At 42.3% G+C, this 16,098-nt stretch overlaps 2 protein-coding genes across 2 annotated transcripts in view; one reads left to right on the top strand and one right to left on the bottom strand.

The window, feature by feature from the left end:
- FGFRL1 (fibroblast growth factor receptor like 1) overlaps positions 1 to 16,098 on the bottom strand; it is a 175,667-nt gene that overhangs the window by 78,901 nt on the left and 80,668 nt on the right. Inside the window, exon 2 of the mRNA XM_079975295.1 lies at positions 7,986 to 8,258. Coding sequence (XP_079831421.1) covers positions 7,986 to 8,258 — 273 coding nt within the window. The remainder of the gene's footprint in view (positions 1 to 7,985; positions 8,259 to 16,098) is intronic.
- The window catches only part of SPON2 (spondin 2), a 269,742-nt gene that overhangs the window by 183,433 nt on the left and 70,211 nt on the right, over positions 1 to 16,098 (top strand). The window lies entirely within an intron of this gene.

The raw sequence follows: 16,098 nt of genomic DNA, 5'->3' as shown, positions 1-16,098 counted from the left end.
TGCCCTCAATTTTTCCCAACATCAGGGTCTTTTCCAGAGAGTCTTCTCTTCTCATGAGGTGGCCAAAGTATTGGAGCCTCAGCTTCAGGATCTGTCCTTCCAGTGAGCACTCAGGGCTGATTTCCTTCAGAATGGAAAGGTTTGATCTTCTTGCAGTCCATGGGACTCTCAAGAGTCTCATCCAGCACCAAAATTCAAAAGCATCAATTCTTTGGCAATCAGCCTTTTTTATGGTCCAGCTCTCACTTCCATACATCACTATTGCGAAAACCACTATACTACCTTGGGCTAATCCTGAACCTAGTTACTAATATTGGGGGTATCAGTGAGTGACGAAGGGTGGTAGCAACCAGTGTGGGCATTGCTGGCCTGATTTCTCAAAGCCATGTGTCATTGTCAGTTACATAGGCAGCCCTGTTCAGGGAAGTTTTTAATGTGTGACATTTTAGTGTATTTTTTGTCTTTGTTGGAAGCCACCCAGAGTGGCTGGGGAAACCCACCCAGATGGGCAGGGTACAAATAATATATTATTATTATTATTATTATTATTATTATTATTATTATTACACAGAGGATGTGGGGAAGACAGCAGGGATCTTGGTGCTGTGGGGAGGCACATATACTAATACTGATACTGATACTAATACTGATACTAATACTAATACTAATACTAATACTAATACTAATACTAATACTAATATCTTATCTGTAGTGGATGTACTAGTTGGCAGGTGCTAGGAATGAGATGTACTTGCAGCGCAAGCCTAAACACACCATGGTTTGGAATGACATAATAAAGGCAGAGGTAGAAAGATGGAGAAAAACACTGTTAAGTACCCGTCCTGAGAAAGGTATAATTGAACAGAATCAGTCTCCTGAACTTTACCATGAACTACGGGTCTACAACTGTGTCTGAGTCAGAAGTTTCTGACAGCAACTAAAGAAACAGGTGGCGGGCCCTTTGCAGACAGATGGAGAATACTTTTATGTGCCCTCACCATTTTTTTTTTAAAGGGGGGAATCCACTCCACGTTTCCAAAAATAGAAAAAGGGTTTTTCTTTGGGAACGCTTCCTGCAAGGGTCTTGACTAATCTGAAGTAAACAACAAACACAGCTGGGAGTCAGGGTGATGGGGAGAAGAGGCCTAGGTGAAGGTTTTAGCTGGAATGAAGCAGAAGTCTTTTTCCCCCTGTAGATATCTGCAGAGTGAGACTGAGCTTGGGAAGGGGAGTGTGGAGGACTGAACAATGGGGTGACTGAGAAGTGTTCAGTTACAGGAAAGAGAGTTCTGATGGGCATGAGGTCTAACTACTTAACGAGTGAACTCATTGACAGAACTGAATGAGAAAGTGACATAAAATGACAAAGGACCATTTTCCTTCCACAGAGGTGCAGGGAGGTCATGAAAGGGACTCTGAACAACCAGAACTCGTGGCCAGGTGACGGAAGAGTCCCTCGTGGGAAAGGGTGGTGACATTTCCCAGAATACGGAAATTTAGAGCTGATTAAATGATGAGTGGAAGATGCTTGCTAGAGGAAGCCCTTTTTGTTTCGTTCCCCAAAGTTAATTAATAGTTCAACGGAGCCATCAGCTTGCCACAGACATGGCAAAAGTCACAGGGACTAATCAAGACAACAAGATGGTTCATGGCTGCTGCTATGGGTAAAAGGTAAAGGTAAAGGGACCCCCTCACCATTAGGTCCAGTCGCGGACAACTCTGGGGTTGCGGCGCTCATCTCGCTTTAACGGCCAAGGGAGCTGGCGTACAGCTCATGTGGCCACCATGACTAAGTCGCTTCTGGTGAAGCAGAGCAGCGCACGGAAACACCGTTTACCTTCCCGCCAGAGCGGTACCTATTAATCTACTTGCACTTTGACATGCTTTCAAACTGCTAGGTAGGCAGGAGCTGGGACCGAGCAATGGGAGCTCACCCCATTGCGGGGATTCGAACCACCAATAATAATAATAATAATAATAATAATAATAATAATAATAATTTATTATTTGTACCCCGCCCATCTGGCTGGGTTTCCCCAGCCACTCTGGGCGGCTTCCATAAAAACCAAAAATACACTAAAATATCACAGATTAAAAATTTCCCTGAACAGGGCTGCCTTAAGATGTCTTCTGAATGTCAGGTAGTTATTTATCGCTTTGACATCTGATGGGAGGGCGTTCCACAGGGCAGGTGCCACTACCGAGAAGGCCCTCTGCCTGGTTCCCTGTAGCTTTGCTTCTCGCAATGAGGGAACCGCCAGAAGGCCCTCGGTGCTGGACCTCAGCGTCCGGGCAGAACGATGGGGGTGGAGACGCTCCTTCAGGTCAACCTTCTGATCGGCAAGTCCTAGGCTCTGTGGTTTAACCCACAGCGCCACCCGCGTCCTGCTGCTATGGGAGGTTTGGCCTAAACCACTATAGCTTGCTCCGATTCCTTTGCAATGCCACCATGTTCATTTCCTAGAAGAAAGCCAAAACAGACACATCTTTTGAGGGCGTATGTGGATTGCCATCTGAAACAAGTGTCTTGGTAACATGAACTACAGTTACCTATTATGTCTGAACTAGGAAACTAGAGTTGATGTCTTCCAAACAAGCTAGGATATAAAGCCATGATTTAAAGTTGGCTTAATATCCTGGCTTGTTCAGAAGCTGCTAACCAAAGATTCTCAGTTCATTCAGACATAACAGGAAATGATAATATTCTGGCTTGAGGGTTGGGAAGAATGAAGGAGCATGAGGCTTGTTCAAATCTTGCTTTATTAAGCTGCAATATAATAGTCTGAATGTGGCCAATGCATTAAAAACGAAGTAGCAGCTCTGCAATTTTTGTTAAAACTGTAGTTTTATTCTTTTTCATGTACACAAAGTATTTACAACCACCAGGAGGAATTTCAACACAGAACTGCTGCCAAAACATTCAAAGAAAGCAACCCAAGTAAGTAGAATTATGTATTTCCATAGCTTCTCAAAAGTAAAAGGCTTCGTCATCCCAGAATGTCCTTCTACAAAGATCCATGCGCACCAGGTATATACGTCATGCTCTGCAACCCTAGCATATTGAACAAAGCTGGCCCATAAGTCAGAAAAGCTGTCCATCTACCCTCCGTTTATCCATGCATGTTTTGTTAACTGTTCCTTCAGTGCCACCTGCAATAACTGTTGATGCCAGTCCTCTTAGAAAGTGTAGACTTAGCCTCGTCCAATGCTGGGTGACCATAAGATGAGCTGCTACCACAAGAAAAGTCAGAATTTCTTTATAATGGATATATGTTGCTTCCCCCTCAAACAGAGATAATGCTGATCTAAGGCCAACCCAAGATTTTTTCCTGGCTAAGATCTAAGATAAAAGCAGCAAATGCTCCCCCCCCCCACACACACCACCCCCAAAATGTACCCAAAGCCAGCCAAGTTATTGTTGAACCTGCAGCAGAAAATCCTACACAAACCTCCCCAACACCCCGGCAATTAAAACACAAGAACAATAAAATAAATAGCCATCAAAACATTGCTCTTTCATGGCACGTAAAGCCAGCTGTTTCACTCTGCTAAAGGTATATTCATTGATCAGTATCAGAGAGTTTCATTCTTACCTATTTTTGTTTGCTTTTTAATTTGTTCTGAAGTCTCAGAATTTTTGTTCCATTGGTTCTGGACAAAGAGCAAGGGCCAAAACTGAAGCAAATCCATGCAGATAAATGTTTGCTTAGAAGCCAGCAGTGTAAACAGAGATGTCAGGTGCCACCTACATTTCTCATTTCATGTGCTTCCACAGCTTTTTAATGCTAAAAATGATGTTTTGAGATACCAATTAATGAGATCACCAGAAACCTGTCATACAGACCATCTTTTATGCACACAGAAGACATTTTGGGCTATAACTATGTCAAGAAACATACTGAATAAACAAAAAAATGGCGGCCAAAGTATCTCTCTGTGGGTATATATGCTGAGTCTTATTTTTTAAAAAAACAGATTCTTATTACAAATTTTAATATACCGTATTTTTCGCCCTATAGGACGCACTTTTTCCCCTCCAAAAATGAAGGGGAAATGTGTGTGCGTCCTATGGGGCGAATGCAGGCTTTCGCTGGGTGGGACTTCGCGCACCGCTCCCGATGGCCGCGCAGAGCTGCGCTGAGCCCGGGACTGCAGGAAGCTCTGCGCAACCCTCGGAGCCGGTCTCCCGAGGGTTGCACAGAGCTTCCTGCAGTCCCGGGCTCAGCGCAGCTCTGGGCGGCCATCGGGAGCGGGGCGCGAAGTCCCGCCCGGCTCCCGATGGCTGCACAGAGCTGCCTGCAGTCCCGGGCTCAGCGCAGCTCCGCGCGGCCATCGGGTGCGTCCTATGGGGTGCAAAATACGGTATATGCCAAAGTATCAAAGATTGTACTTCATAGGACTTGTAAAATACAATCAAGCAATAACCAGTTTAGCAAGAAAAGGCTATTTTGAAGGTAATGTTGTATACAGTAGACATTGTACTATTGCCTTCAAGAGCTACACTTTTGGTAAAATAGGAGCTCTAATAAACAACATTCCCCATCAGAGTATTTAAACAGTTAGGTGCTTTTGTGGATGATATCCTCAGCTGCACTCTGCAGATGAAATACACCTACACATGAATTCACAAACTGTGGTTCTTAAGGACAGCACATGCCCTGTGGATGACTTAGGGTAAGGCAACGCGTGTCTTGAGTGAAGGCACTTTTGCAAGCTGCAGACAATAACTAAAAAACAACAACCCAAGCATCACTTAAAATATTATTGCAGAAAGAGGCAAGATTCCTTCAGGCTCCTGAAAATGGTTACATTCTCTGAACAGAAACTACTTTTGTAAGATAGTACCTGCACGGGCTCTTCATTTTTAAGCGATTAAAGAGCTACATATTAGGGCCTCTGCTTACTTTTAATACTTATATTTAGTTGCTGAATGACCAGTGGTATTAAAAGAAAAGAAAAGAGTAAGAAAAAAGCATTCAGTGGCAGCTGAAGAGAAGAGCTTTGTGCAAAGATTTTTATGCAGGAGCTGTACAAAATATACAGCACCACTGTTTTTCTGGACTACAGATGACTCTCTATCAGGGGTTGCCAATTGGGGGTCCATTGATCCTAAGGAATCCATGTAGGGCAGGCATGTCCAAAGTCCATTTTGGGGCCTAATCCAGCCCACCAGTTGGTTTAATCCGGCCCCTGCGACAGTTTATTTCATGGGGTAAAATAAAATAAAAAACCCACAACTCAACAACTTCAATCCTAAAAAAAGGTTAACAACTTTGGTCGGCCCTTTGGTTGGCCCTCACAGCCCTTCATTTCATCAAATCTGGCCCTCTTTGAAAAAAGCTTGGACACCACTGATGTAGGGGGTCCGGGGGACCATTCACATACCAAAAACTACAACAAAGGTATCAAAAATTTTCAAAAATAGGGGATCCATGGCTTGGCTTTTGAAAAACAGGGGGGCCGCTGTATATAGCTAATTGGGAACCACTGCAGATAAGCAACTCTTGTACTTAATCATTGGAATGTGAATTTGGATTAAAAGCTGTCTCTTCGCTGTAATTAGCATCCAAAACCTTGTGGTAAGCCACAAAACCTTTTAAGCTCAGCTATGGGAGGAAACTGTACATTCTACTTAACACTGGTTTTGGGCTTAGCTTACAGGTTTGCTTGTGTTTTTTTTATTTTTTGCAGAGGTAAAAGAAGAAAAGGATCCTTGGATTGTAATGCCCTGAGATCAGATGGCAGCAGAAACTAGGTAAAAACAGAAGAATGGAATATAAGCATTGCCAGTTCTCGTAAGAAGGATAATTCAGTTACAAACGTTAGAAATATTCAGGTGTTTTATAAAGCCTGGAGGATGTTGGATGAGAGGAACTTGTCACAAGTTCCTTCTACACCTCATGTGGGAGGATGGGTGCTTTGTTGAGAATAGAGGAGATGTACAGTGGTACCTCGGTTTACAAACTTAATCCGTTCTGGAAGTCCATTCTTAAACCAAAACCGTTCTTAAATCAAGGCATGCTTTCCCTAATGAGGCCTCGTGCAGCCGGTGCCGTTCCACTGTTTGGATTACGTTCTTAGATCAAGGTAAAGTTCTCAAACCGGGACACTATTTCTGGTTTTGCAGAGTTTGTAAGCCGAATCGTTCTTAAACCGGACTGTTCTTAAACCGAGGTACCAATGTAATAGAAACAGATCTGCATCCTGAGATCCAAAAGAAATGGATTTATTTCCCATCTATTCTACAGAATCCTAGGGTTTCTGAAATACGGGTTGGTCCTGGTTCTCACATCACCATATATAAAAAAATAATATATCCCAGAACTTCACACAAAATGAGTAGTTTTCAAAAAAGAGCATTTTCCCTAACACCCAGCCTTTGCCACATGTACTTTAAATGTGGAGTCAAGTGAAACTTTTGAAAGAGCCAGACAGTCACCCCTTGTGCTCGCTTGGAACCCCTGACAGAAAATATAAACAGAGTTTAAATAGAAACAGCATTAGTGAGCCACAAATATGAGGCACCAGGAGGAATAGTACTTTCACACAGAAACTATCCAAGTGAGTCGTAGCTATTGTACAAACGAGAAACACGTTCTAGAACACTGAAGAGATTCTATTTTTAGCAAGGATTAGCTCAGACAGAAGCAAATTACCTTGTAGCAAGTATATCAATACCTAAACCCATCAGTCTCCACCTACCGTATTTTTTGCTCTATAAGACTCACTTTTTCCCTCCTAAAAAGTAAGGGGAAATGTGTGTGTGTCTTATGGAGTGAATGCAGGCTGCGCAGCTATCCCAGAAGCCAGAACAGCAAGAGGGATTGCTGCTTTCACTGCGCAGCGATCCCTCTTGCTCTTCTGGCTTCTGAGATTCAGAGTATTATTTTTTTTCTTGTTTTCCTCCTCCAAAAACTAGGTGCGTCTTATGGTCCGGTGTGTCTTATAGAGCGAAAAATATGGTGCATAGTATTAGGTGCCATTTTCAGATGAATATTATAAATCATCATAATCTACAAACTGCCATCACTGTGCATGGCCTGTTAGGGAGTAAATTAAGCAAGCTTTGATCGGTTTGAATCAGCTTTCTCCTTTATGAATTTGGATGATCAAACCTATGCTCTCCCCAAGGGGATGATTTCTGAAACAGAGCTTAAAAATCTGTTTTCCAGAAGAAAGGCAGGTTACGAAGAGAAAAGTTATTTTGCAAAGATGAGGAGAAAAAGAAAAGACTACAAAGAAGGCTTTATTCAGTTCGGTGAATAGTTACCCACCCCCGCAAACCCATTCTGATTCCAGCTAACCTAACCTAACCTGGATCTGGTCCCAAATTAATTTGGGGGGGCAGAGCTAGTCTATTCAAACCCTGCCACTCTGTGTTCTTCATTCAGAATATTATGGTGAAATGCACAGGCAGAATAGAGTCTTCCCATCCCGTATTTTTAAGCCACCAGTAAAACTTTATAATATATATAGCTCAGTTGGTAGAGCATGAGACTCATGGGTTCAAACCCCACATTGGGAAAAAGATTCCTTCATCGCAGGAGATGACCCTCATGGTCCCTTTCCCACTCTACAATTCTACGACTCTATGAGTTATAGCACCTGCCGCTATTCTTGACAATAATGGTAGCACACTACCTTGCTACCCAAGGTGAAACATGGGTTTGAAGAAAGGGTTGTTTTGAGAACAATTATGTTCCAGCAGCAACCACAAAGGCTAGTGTGACCTCCCCTTATCACTCAACCTTTCCTGTGTGGAACTCGCTGTGATCAGCAATTATTGCATCACTCCGGTCTGTTTGCAACCTTTGACACAAGGCTGGCTAATCTTATCTTGAAGCTGCTGGCTGCAACACAGAGACATGCAGCGCCGCAAACGCTTGTAAATATTGGGACAGACTAGTTTAACTAGAGGCTGGTAGATTATTTACAGAGCAGATCTGCAGCCCTCAAAGGCTCTGAAGAGCACTCTTGGTACTCACCAATCACAATCAGGGTGTAGTTCACATTCATGCTGCCAAAACCATTGGTGGCTTTGCAGATGTATGTTCCGGCATCCTCGCTTTCCACTTCTTTGATTTTCAACCCTTGTTGGAGGACCCTGAACCGCGTCCAACCACTGTGGATGGTTCTTCCATCCTTCATCCACATAGTAAGGGGTGGGGGATCACCCTCCACGGGACAAGGGAGCTTGATTGTTCTTCCTAATCTCACAGACTGCCGATGGATCACTTTATCGGAAATTCTGGGTGGGCCTAAGCAAGGGAAGAAAGAAAAGTAACATGTTTAATTTCCTTGATTAAAGTTTGAGACACTGTCAAAGAATACGACACTTTATATGCATTGTATAACAATAGTCTTTTTGGGGGGGGGTGAAACATGAGGTGCCAGTACGCACATCTTGATAAATTGTAAAATTCCTCTCCCAACAATCTTTTCTCCCTGTGCCCCCTTCCCATTTCTCTGCTGAATTTGTGGTAATCATTAAAAAAAATGATGATAAAATCAATTTGTAAACATTTTCTAGATGCTTATTAAAAAAACCTGGAAGGAAAGTGGGATACAAATGTAATAATAAAGCAATTTAATTAATAACATGCAGCAAATAGCTAGACAAAGTTATAAATGACAAACCTGAAAACCAAAATTAGTAACAGCGTTGGCAGTTAAAGCGATACATTCTAGCCTCTTGCATAACATACTAGCTTTCTGCATGCAAAGAGCTGCTGGTGTGTGAGAGCATTCAAAGAAATAATTTTCCCAACTTGCACCCTAAGGTGATACAGCCCTAGGCCCACTGCCCCATTTGCCTTTTCTGAATAAATGAATTTTCTCTCACTGAAGAGAAACAAGAATCTAGTACTCAACCAGATGGTTATGAAGCGAGTCCATTGTGCTATGTGATGTTAAATATTAGGACACCATGGAACAAGTACAGGGAAAAACTGAGCACAAACCCAGCGTTTTATTCCAAAGGTTTTGGAATGCTCAACTAAACTCTCTCTGCCACCCTTGAAAGGACTTGAAGTTCAGTTTTGTAATGCGTTTATCTTGGCATTTGCAATTTTAACAGCAACATGTTCCCAATCATATTTCCAAACAAAATAAAATGAGATGTCTTCCAGTAATTCATAGATTCTGCACTCTCATACGCAGGTGTCTGGGACCCAGTACTTCAGACAGCTGATGCTTTCACTCCAGGGTTTCAAACATGCGCCCTTGGTTATGAATACAAAGAATAATAGAATTGTAGAGTTAGAAGGGACCAACCCATTGCAATGCAGCTGACCTATATGGGAAATGAACCTGCAACCTTCGTGTTATCAGCACCACCAACTGAGCTGTTCAGGCTGAGTATATGAGCCTCTTGGGCTTTTCGATCAGAAGGTCAGCGGTTCGAATCCCTGCAATGGGGTGAGCTCCCGTTGCTCGGTCCCAGCTCCTGCCAACCTAGCAGTTCAAAAGCACACCCCCAAAAAAGTGCAAGTACAGTGGTACCTCGGGTTACATACACTTCAAGTTACATACGCTTTAGGTTACAGACTCTGCTAACCCAGAAATAGTACCTCAGGTTAAGAACTTTGCTTCAGGATGAGAACAGAAATCGCGTGGCGGTGGTGCAGCAGCAGCGGGAGGCCCCATTAGCTAAAGTGGTGCTTCAGGTTAAGAACAGTTTCAGGTTAAGAACGGACCTACGGAATGAATTAAGTACGGAACCAGAGGTACCACTGTAGATAAACAGGCACCGCTCTGGCAGGAAGGTAAACAGTGTTTCCGTGTGCTGCTCTGGTTTCGCCAGAAGCGGCTTAGTCATGCTGGCCACATGACCCGGAAAAATTGCCTGTGGACAAACAATGGCTCCCTCGGCTAGTAAAGCAAGATGAGCGCCGCAACCCCAGAGTCATTTGTGACTGGACTTAACTGTCAGGGGTCCTTTACCTTTTTATATACACAGCACATATATAAACAAACATCACCAGTGGGTATGCGATTTTCAACACCCCAGGTCCAGAACAGCAACTTACCACAGGGATGTTGGCCTGTTCTCCGATTAGCACAGAAAAAAATATATCAGTAGATTTGGGGACAGCAGCATTTTAGTTTACTGCAAAACACCAAAAAGGGTCACAGGCAGCAAAAGTGCCAAAGTAAAATGCATGCATTAATTTCTTATGCATCACCCTTCCCCAAAAAAACGTACAGCTGGATAAAGAGATAGATTTGGCAGGGAATATTTCAGTAGCCATATAAGGAGTGGAGACTGATGAGCTACAATCGAGGCCTAAGCGCAAAGAGGAAAACTCAAATGCAAATGACAGGAGGCAGAAAGGACAGTGAGATCAGGGAAACAGAAGAGAAGTACTGATGGAAGAGTTCAAACTATTGTCTATTCCCGGGCAAAAAGAACAGGAGCAAATGTTCTGTTGGTTCACAGAGACTTGAGAGTCTGTGGTGGATATTACCCGAGCAAGCAATCTCTTAGAAAACTCCAATGGTGAAAAAGTAGGAAATAGAAGGATATGTGTGTGGAAAGCCCCACGCGAAGTTCCTAACAGCACCAAAGGGGTGGGGAGGGATACAGAGGGGCAGCAAGGAGACAGGATGGAGGAGATTGAAATGAGAGATGGATGGTGCTGTAGCAGATTGTCCTGAAATATCCCCATGGTGGCCAGGCTCACTGAATAACATGGTTCCTTGGAGTGATGGCTTGAAAGCAATGTCTTATAAAATATTTTCAGGCCTATTAGTCTGGGAGTGTGACCGAGTGGAGCATGTCTTGTTTGACAACTGCTGAGCAGCCTCTTCTGTCCGCTCAGTGACCTAAGGGCAGGGCTGCCAGAGGCAAAGTGTCCACTTGGGAGCAAATTTCAAGTTGAACTGATTATTTTTTTTAGAAAAATAGAGAGAAAACGTACAGAAAAATAATGAAAAGCCATTTTTTTGGTATCCAATTAGTGAAAAATATGGTGCCGCAATAATAATAATAATAATAATAATAATAATAATAATAATAATAATAATAATAATAAATTTTATTTATACCCCGGCCTTCCCAGCCAAGACCGGGCTCAGGGCGGCTAAAATAAAAAGCCCACCTGTATCTCCCTCTGAATCAATTTTAGCTGAGCTGCAGACAAATTTCAATATCAGAAGTCAAACAAAAAAGTCATCCATTTAGGTACAAAATGTTATTAAAAACGCAAAAACTATTGATTATGCCAGATTAAGCAACAAACGATACCCCAAGAATCTGGAATGGTTTGAGTATTTTCAAATGACACTTGCTGTTCTGAAATGTTTAAACGCAATCAGAATGTTAACAGAATTTGAAGAAACCTTATTTTAAAAGGAAAGAGCGGATTATCTAAGAATTTACAATTTGTTAGGCTGTGAATCAGTATGCTTTTTACTATGTTTTTATCGCTGATGCTTTGTGTTTCTAATGCCGTACAGCGCCCTGAGATCTTTTGATAAAAGGGCGGCATGTAAACTGAATTAACCACAACAGCAATGTGAATTCATAAGGGCATTTGTAGTGAATAAATCAGTTGTGACAACTTTTGTTTGTTTAAGTACTTCAGATCACACACACACACACACAAACAAACAAACACACATACAGAGATAAATGTGCTGATGTAATTCCCTTGCCTAGAACTACAAGCAACTGGAATCCCCATTCTGTTTGGATATAAAAAGAGATCAGGGATCGTACACCTGTCCCACTGAGCAGCTGAGTTATCTTCAGTTTAGATCCCAGGGCAGAGGCTCTTTTATCAGATACCATTGGGGGTGGGGGTGGGGGTGGACTTCTGGCTGCTACCCTGTTAAAACCTTAAAAATATACAGTTGTCTTTCCCCTTCACTCCCTGCCCCCTACGTTGCCTCAGCAAGTAGGCTCATTTCTTAGTGACAATATAAATTTAGAAAGCATTCATAACCGTCAGGGAGGGTTGATTTTAATTAAGTCATGGTTTAAATCACCAAGGAAAAAATTCTAATTGGAAGCATTGACCTCCTGCCCCTCTCATATTTTATTTTTGTTGGGTGGGGTGTTACTGTCTGAGTATAAATTACCATTTTGTATTTGTTTTTATGGAGGATGAAGGTGTGCCAGCCTGTTGTTTTGATATCGCCACTTGTTTTTCTTCTGGGAAACTAATGTTTTGTGATACCCGCGGCAAGTTTCTTAAGATTTCAAAATGTGCCGCAGGCCCAAAAAGATTGAAGGCCTCTGAGACACAAGATTTACCCACCCTGGAAGACACAAGATTTACCCACCCTGGAAGAATGGCAGATGAAAGTGATGGACTATATGGAGCTGGCGGAGATGACTGGCAGAATCCGAGACCTGGGAGAGGAGCTGGTGGAAGAGGACTGGAAGAAATTTAAAGACTATCTACAGAAACAGTGTAAAATTTATGAATGCTAAAATGATGTTGGATTGAAAATAAGTGGCATTAGTGATAAAGTTAGAAAGAGTATGCAAAAACGAATTGATGGATGAAAACATTTGAGTTGTGATATGTTAAGATACAAAGTTAAAGATGATAAATTGAAAGAGGGCAAGGATTTGCTGATTTGATTATGTAAATGGGAATACAAAAAGGGGAGGTGTGAGGAGGTCAAGGAAACAAGGTAATGAACTTTAAAGTTAAAAAAAGGAAAGAGGGATTTTTTCTTTTTTCTTTTTCTTTTTATTTACTTTTTGTTTTTTGTATCTTGTATTTTTCTGTTTTCTTTTTTTTCTTTTTTCGCTGTATTTTGTTATGATTCTGTAAAATCTCAATAAATATATAAAAAAAAACACAAAAAGATTGAAGGCCTCTGATATAACCATCAAAGAAGTGTGCATGCACACGAAAGCTTATACCCAGAACAAACTTAGTTGGTCTCTAAGGTGCTACTGGACAATTTATTTTATTTTATTTCTATATTTCATCAAAATACAGTGATTCGTGAGCAGATAACACCCCTTCCAGGCTCCAGTTAAAAGCCTCTCTCTCGCTTTCTGCAGTTCTTTGTAATTAAGATGTTGGGCTGATTAGTGGTAGTTTACAGATGGCTGGTTGGTTTTGTTTTGTGCAGTTTTAATTATTTGTCTTATCTGCTTCGTTATTGAAAGCCATGCTGGAGTTGTAAGGTAAAAGCTACAGTACAAGTTTAATTATTTAGTTACATAGTTAATTAATGTTTTGTCTATTATAGTATGCCAGATGTACTCTGGAAGCTAGCGGCAGATACTAAACATGTCATCGAACTCAAACCAGTTTCTACTACCCAGAAGAATGTTGATGTGCGATTTCTTATGTTCACATTTTAAACAATATTTTTACCATTTTAGAATCTAGTACGTGTTACAATATTTTATAGAAAACCTGTTATCGCCTCGCAATTTGGGTCTGTGCAAACAGAAAGCAAGCTATTTTGTTTGTTTGTTTGTTTCAATCACGAATTGTTCTTGCTTCTCTCCATACAGAAGAACTCTGAGAAGGGGCTTTTGTTTGGAGGGCAAAGACTAAATGGCTTTGGAAGAAGAGGTTAGCCCTTACTATCTAGGATAGCCCAGAAGATGGCAATTAATTAGTTATCAAGAGTATCTAACTATGAATAGTTTTGAGAACTGAGTATGTTGCAAAACATAAAAAGGTAAAGGGACCCTTGACCGTTAGGTCCAGTCGCGGACGACTCTGGGGTTGCGTGCTCATCAGCTTCTGGGTCATGTGGCCAGCATGACTAAGCAGCTTCTGGTGAAACCAGAGCAGCGCATGAAAACGCTGTTGACCTTCCCGCCAGAGTGGTACCTATTTATCTGCTTGCACTTCGATGTGCTTTCGAACTGCTAGGTTGGCAGGAGCTGGGACCGAATGAGAGCTCACCCCATCGCGGGGATTCAGACCGCCAACCTTCTGATCGGCAAGCCCTAGGCTCTGTGGTTTAGACCACAGTGCCACCCTTCTTAATTTACAGAGTGTTGTTGTTTAGTCGTTTAGTCGTGTCCGACTCTTCGTGACCCCATGGACCAGAGAACGCCAGGCACTCCTGTCCTCCACTGCCCCCCGCAGCTTGGTCAGACTCATGCTGGTAACCTCGAAAACACTATCCAACCATCTCGTCCTCTGTCGCCCCCTTCTCCTTGTGCCCTCCATCTTTCCCAACATCAGGGTCTTCTCCAGGGAGTCTTCTCTTCTCATGAGGCGGCCAAAGTACTGGAGCCTCAGCTTCACAATCTGTCCTTCCAGTGAGCACTCAGGGCTGATTTCCTTCAGAATGGAGAGGTTTGATCTTCTTGCAGTCCATGGGACTCTCAAGAGTCTCCTCCAGCACCATAATTCAAAAGCATCAATTCTTCGGCGATCAGCCTTCTTTATGGTCCAGCTCTCACTTCTCATTTACAGAGTAGATAAGAAACAAAAGCAAGAGATTGTCCAGGTGGGCTTAGTGGAGCATGTGCTGAGATATAGGGTGGTCCCTGCTGTTCTGCCCATGGAAAAGGCTGACTATGGCTGACTAAAAGGAGGAAGAGGAGTCACCACAACGCAGATGTGTGACGTCACATGCAAACACCTGCACATAGTGTGTGCAATGTCACACGCGCTGCATGCAGACCTGTGCGCATGACGTTGCATGTCCACGTTGTGGCGGTGGGCACCCACAATCCTGAGGGCGAGATAGAGCCCCCAACAGATGCTGATTTGGGCAGACGTTTCTGTGAAGCCATATGTCAGGCATGTCCAACTCCCAAGAGACTGCGATCTACTCCCACTATAAAAAAAACTGATTGCGATCTACCCATTGGTTTGACCAAAGTTGTTCAGCTTTTTTGGGGGGACGAAGACCCAAAGTTGTTGAGCTTTTTGCGATCAGCAGATCCAAGGTCTTAGAACACAAGCACAACCATTGTAAGGTTCACTCCTTAGCCCATGGGTAGGCAAACTAAGGCCCGGGAGCCGGATCTGGCCCAATCGCCTTCTAAATCCGGACGGACTTAGACAGACTTAAATCCCACGGACAGTCCGGGACTCAGCGTATTTTTTCATGAGTGGAATGTGTGCTTTTATTCTCTGGGTTATTTGTGGGGCCTGCCTATTGTTTTTACATGAGTAGAATGTGTGCTTTTATTTAAAATGCATTTCTGGGTTATTTGTGGGGCCCGCCTGGTGTTTTTACATAAGTAGAATGTGTGCTTTTATTTAAAATGCATCTGTGGGTTATTTGTGGGGCATAGGCATTTGTTCATTTTTTCCTCAAAATATAGTCCAGTCCCCCACAAGGTCTGAGGGACATTGGACCGGCCCCCTGCTGAAAAAGTTTGCTGACCCCTGCCTTAGCCTCTTCCAAAACATCATGGACTTGGGTTTTTATTTTAAGATATAGGCATAATCTTTGTTTCAAGCTGCTTGACAAATTCAGATCTTGCTTTAAACTTGGCTTGGTTACAAACAGAAACTAGCTTCGAGTTTAATTAAAAATACAACATCTATAATCTTCCCCACTACCCGTCCTGCTCTCAGTTAACAAGAACTCACATGATTCAGTACGCAAGTATATACAAATCAGATTTATGATTCTTCAGGAAAAATCCTCAGATGTATGGTATTTTGACTGTGACTTGAACAGAATAATATAATGTAGTAACACCACTAAAACTGAAGGTTAAGTGCTTTCCCACACCACACATTCCAGAGTGTGCACAGACCTTTTATTGCTCAATTGAGGCAGACAGGCAGAAGGAAATTTCGCCAACAATTGTTTAGATTCAGCCTTGTTATTTTTGAGCTAAGGAGTAGTTATCTGGCTGGAGATTCACACAGGGCCTTTGTAGAATTGTTGAACCATGTCCTGGGAGACCATATGGCCACAACAGAGTTCACAGTCATCTTTATTAACACACTAAATATAATTGCAAAAAATTCCAAAGAGTGTCAACTAGCTTGGACAATTTCCCCAAATGGAAAAGTAATATATATATTGGATCGTAACGTTTATTAAGCAGTTAAATAATTTTTAGTAGCCCCCTGGGTCGCATTTATTTTATTATTTAATACCAAACATGTTGACTTTCTACAAAGATAAGATTTCTTTTGAACTAAC

This window comes from Podarcis cretensis (genome assembly GCF_951804945.1).
Source record: "Podarcis cretensis genome assembly, chromosome: 5".
Lineage (NCBI taxonomy): Eukaryota > Metazoa > Chordata > Lepidosauria > Squamata > Lacertidae > Podarcis > Podarcis cretensis.
The sequence above is the reverse complement of the archived record's forward strand: the minus strand, read 5'-3'. Positions and strand labels throughout refer to the sequence as shown.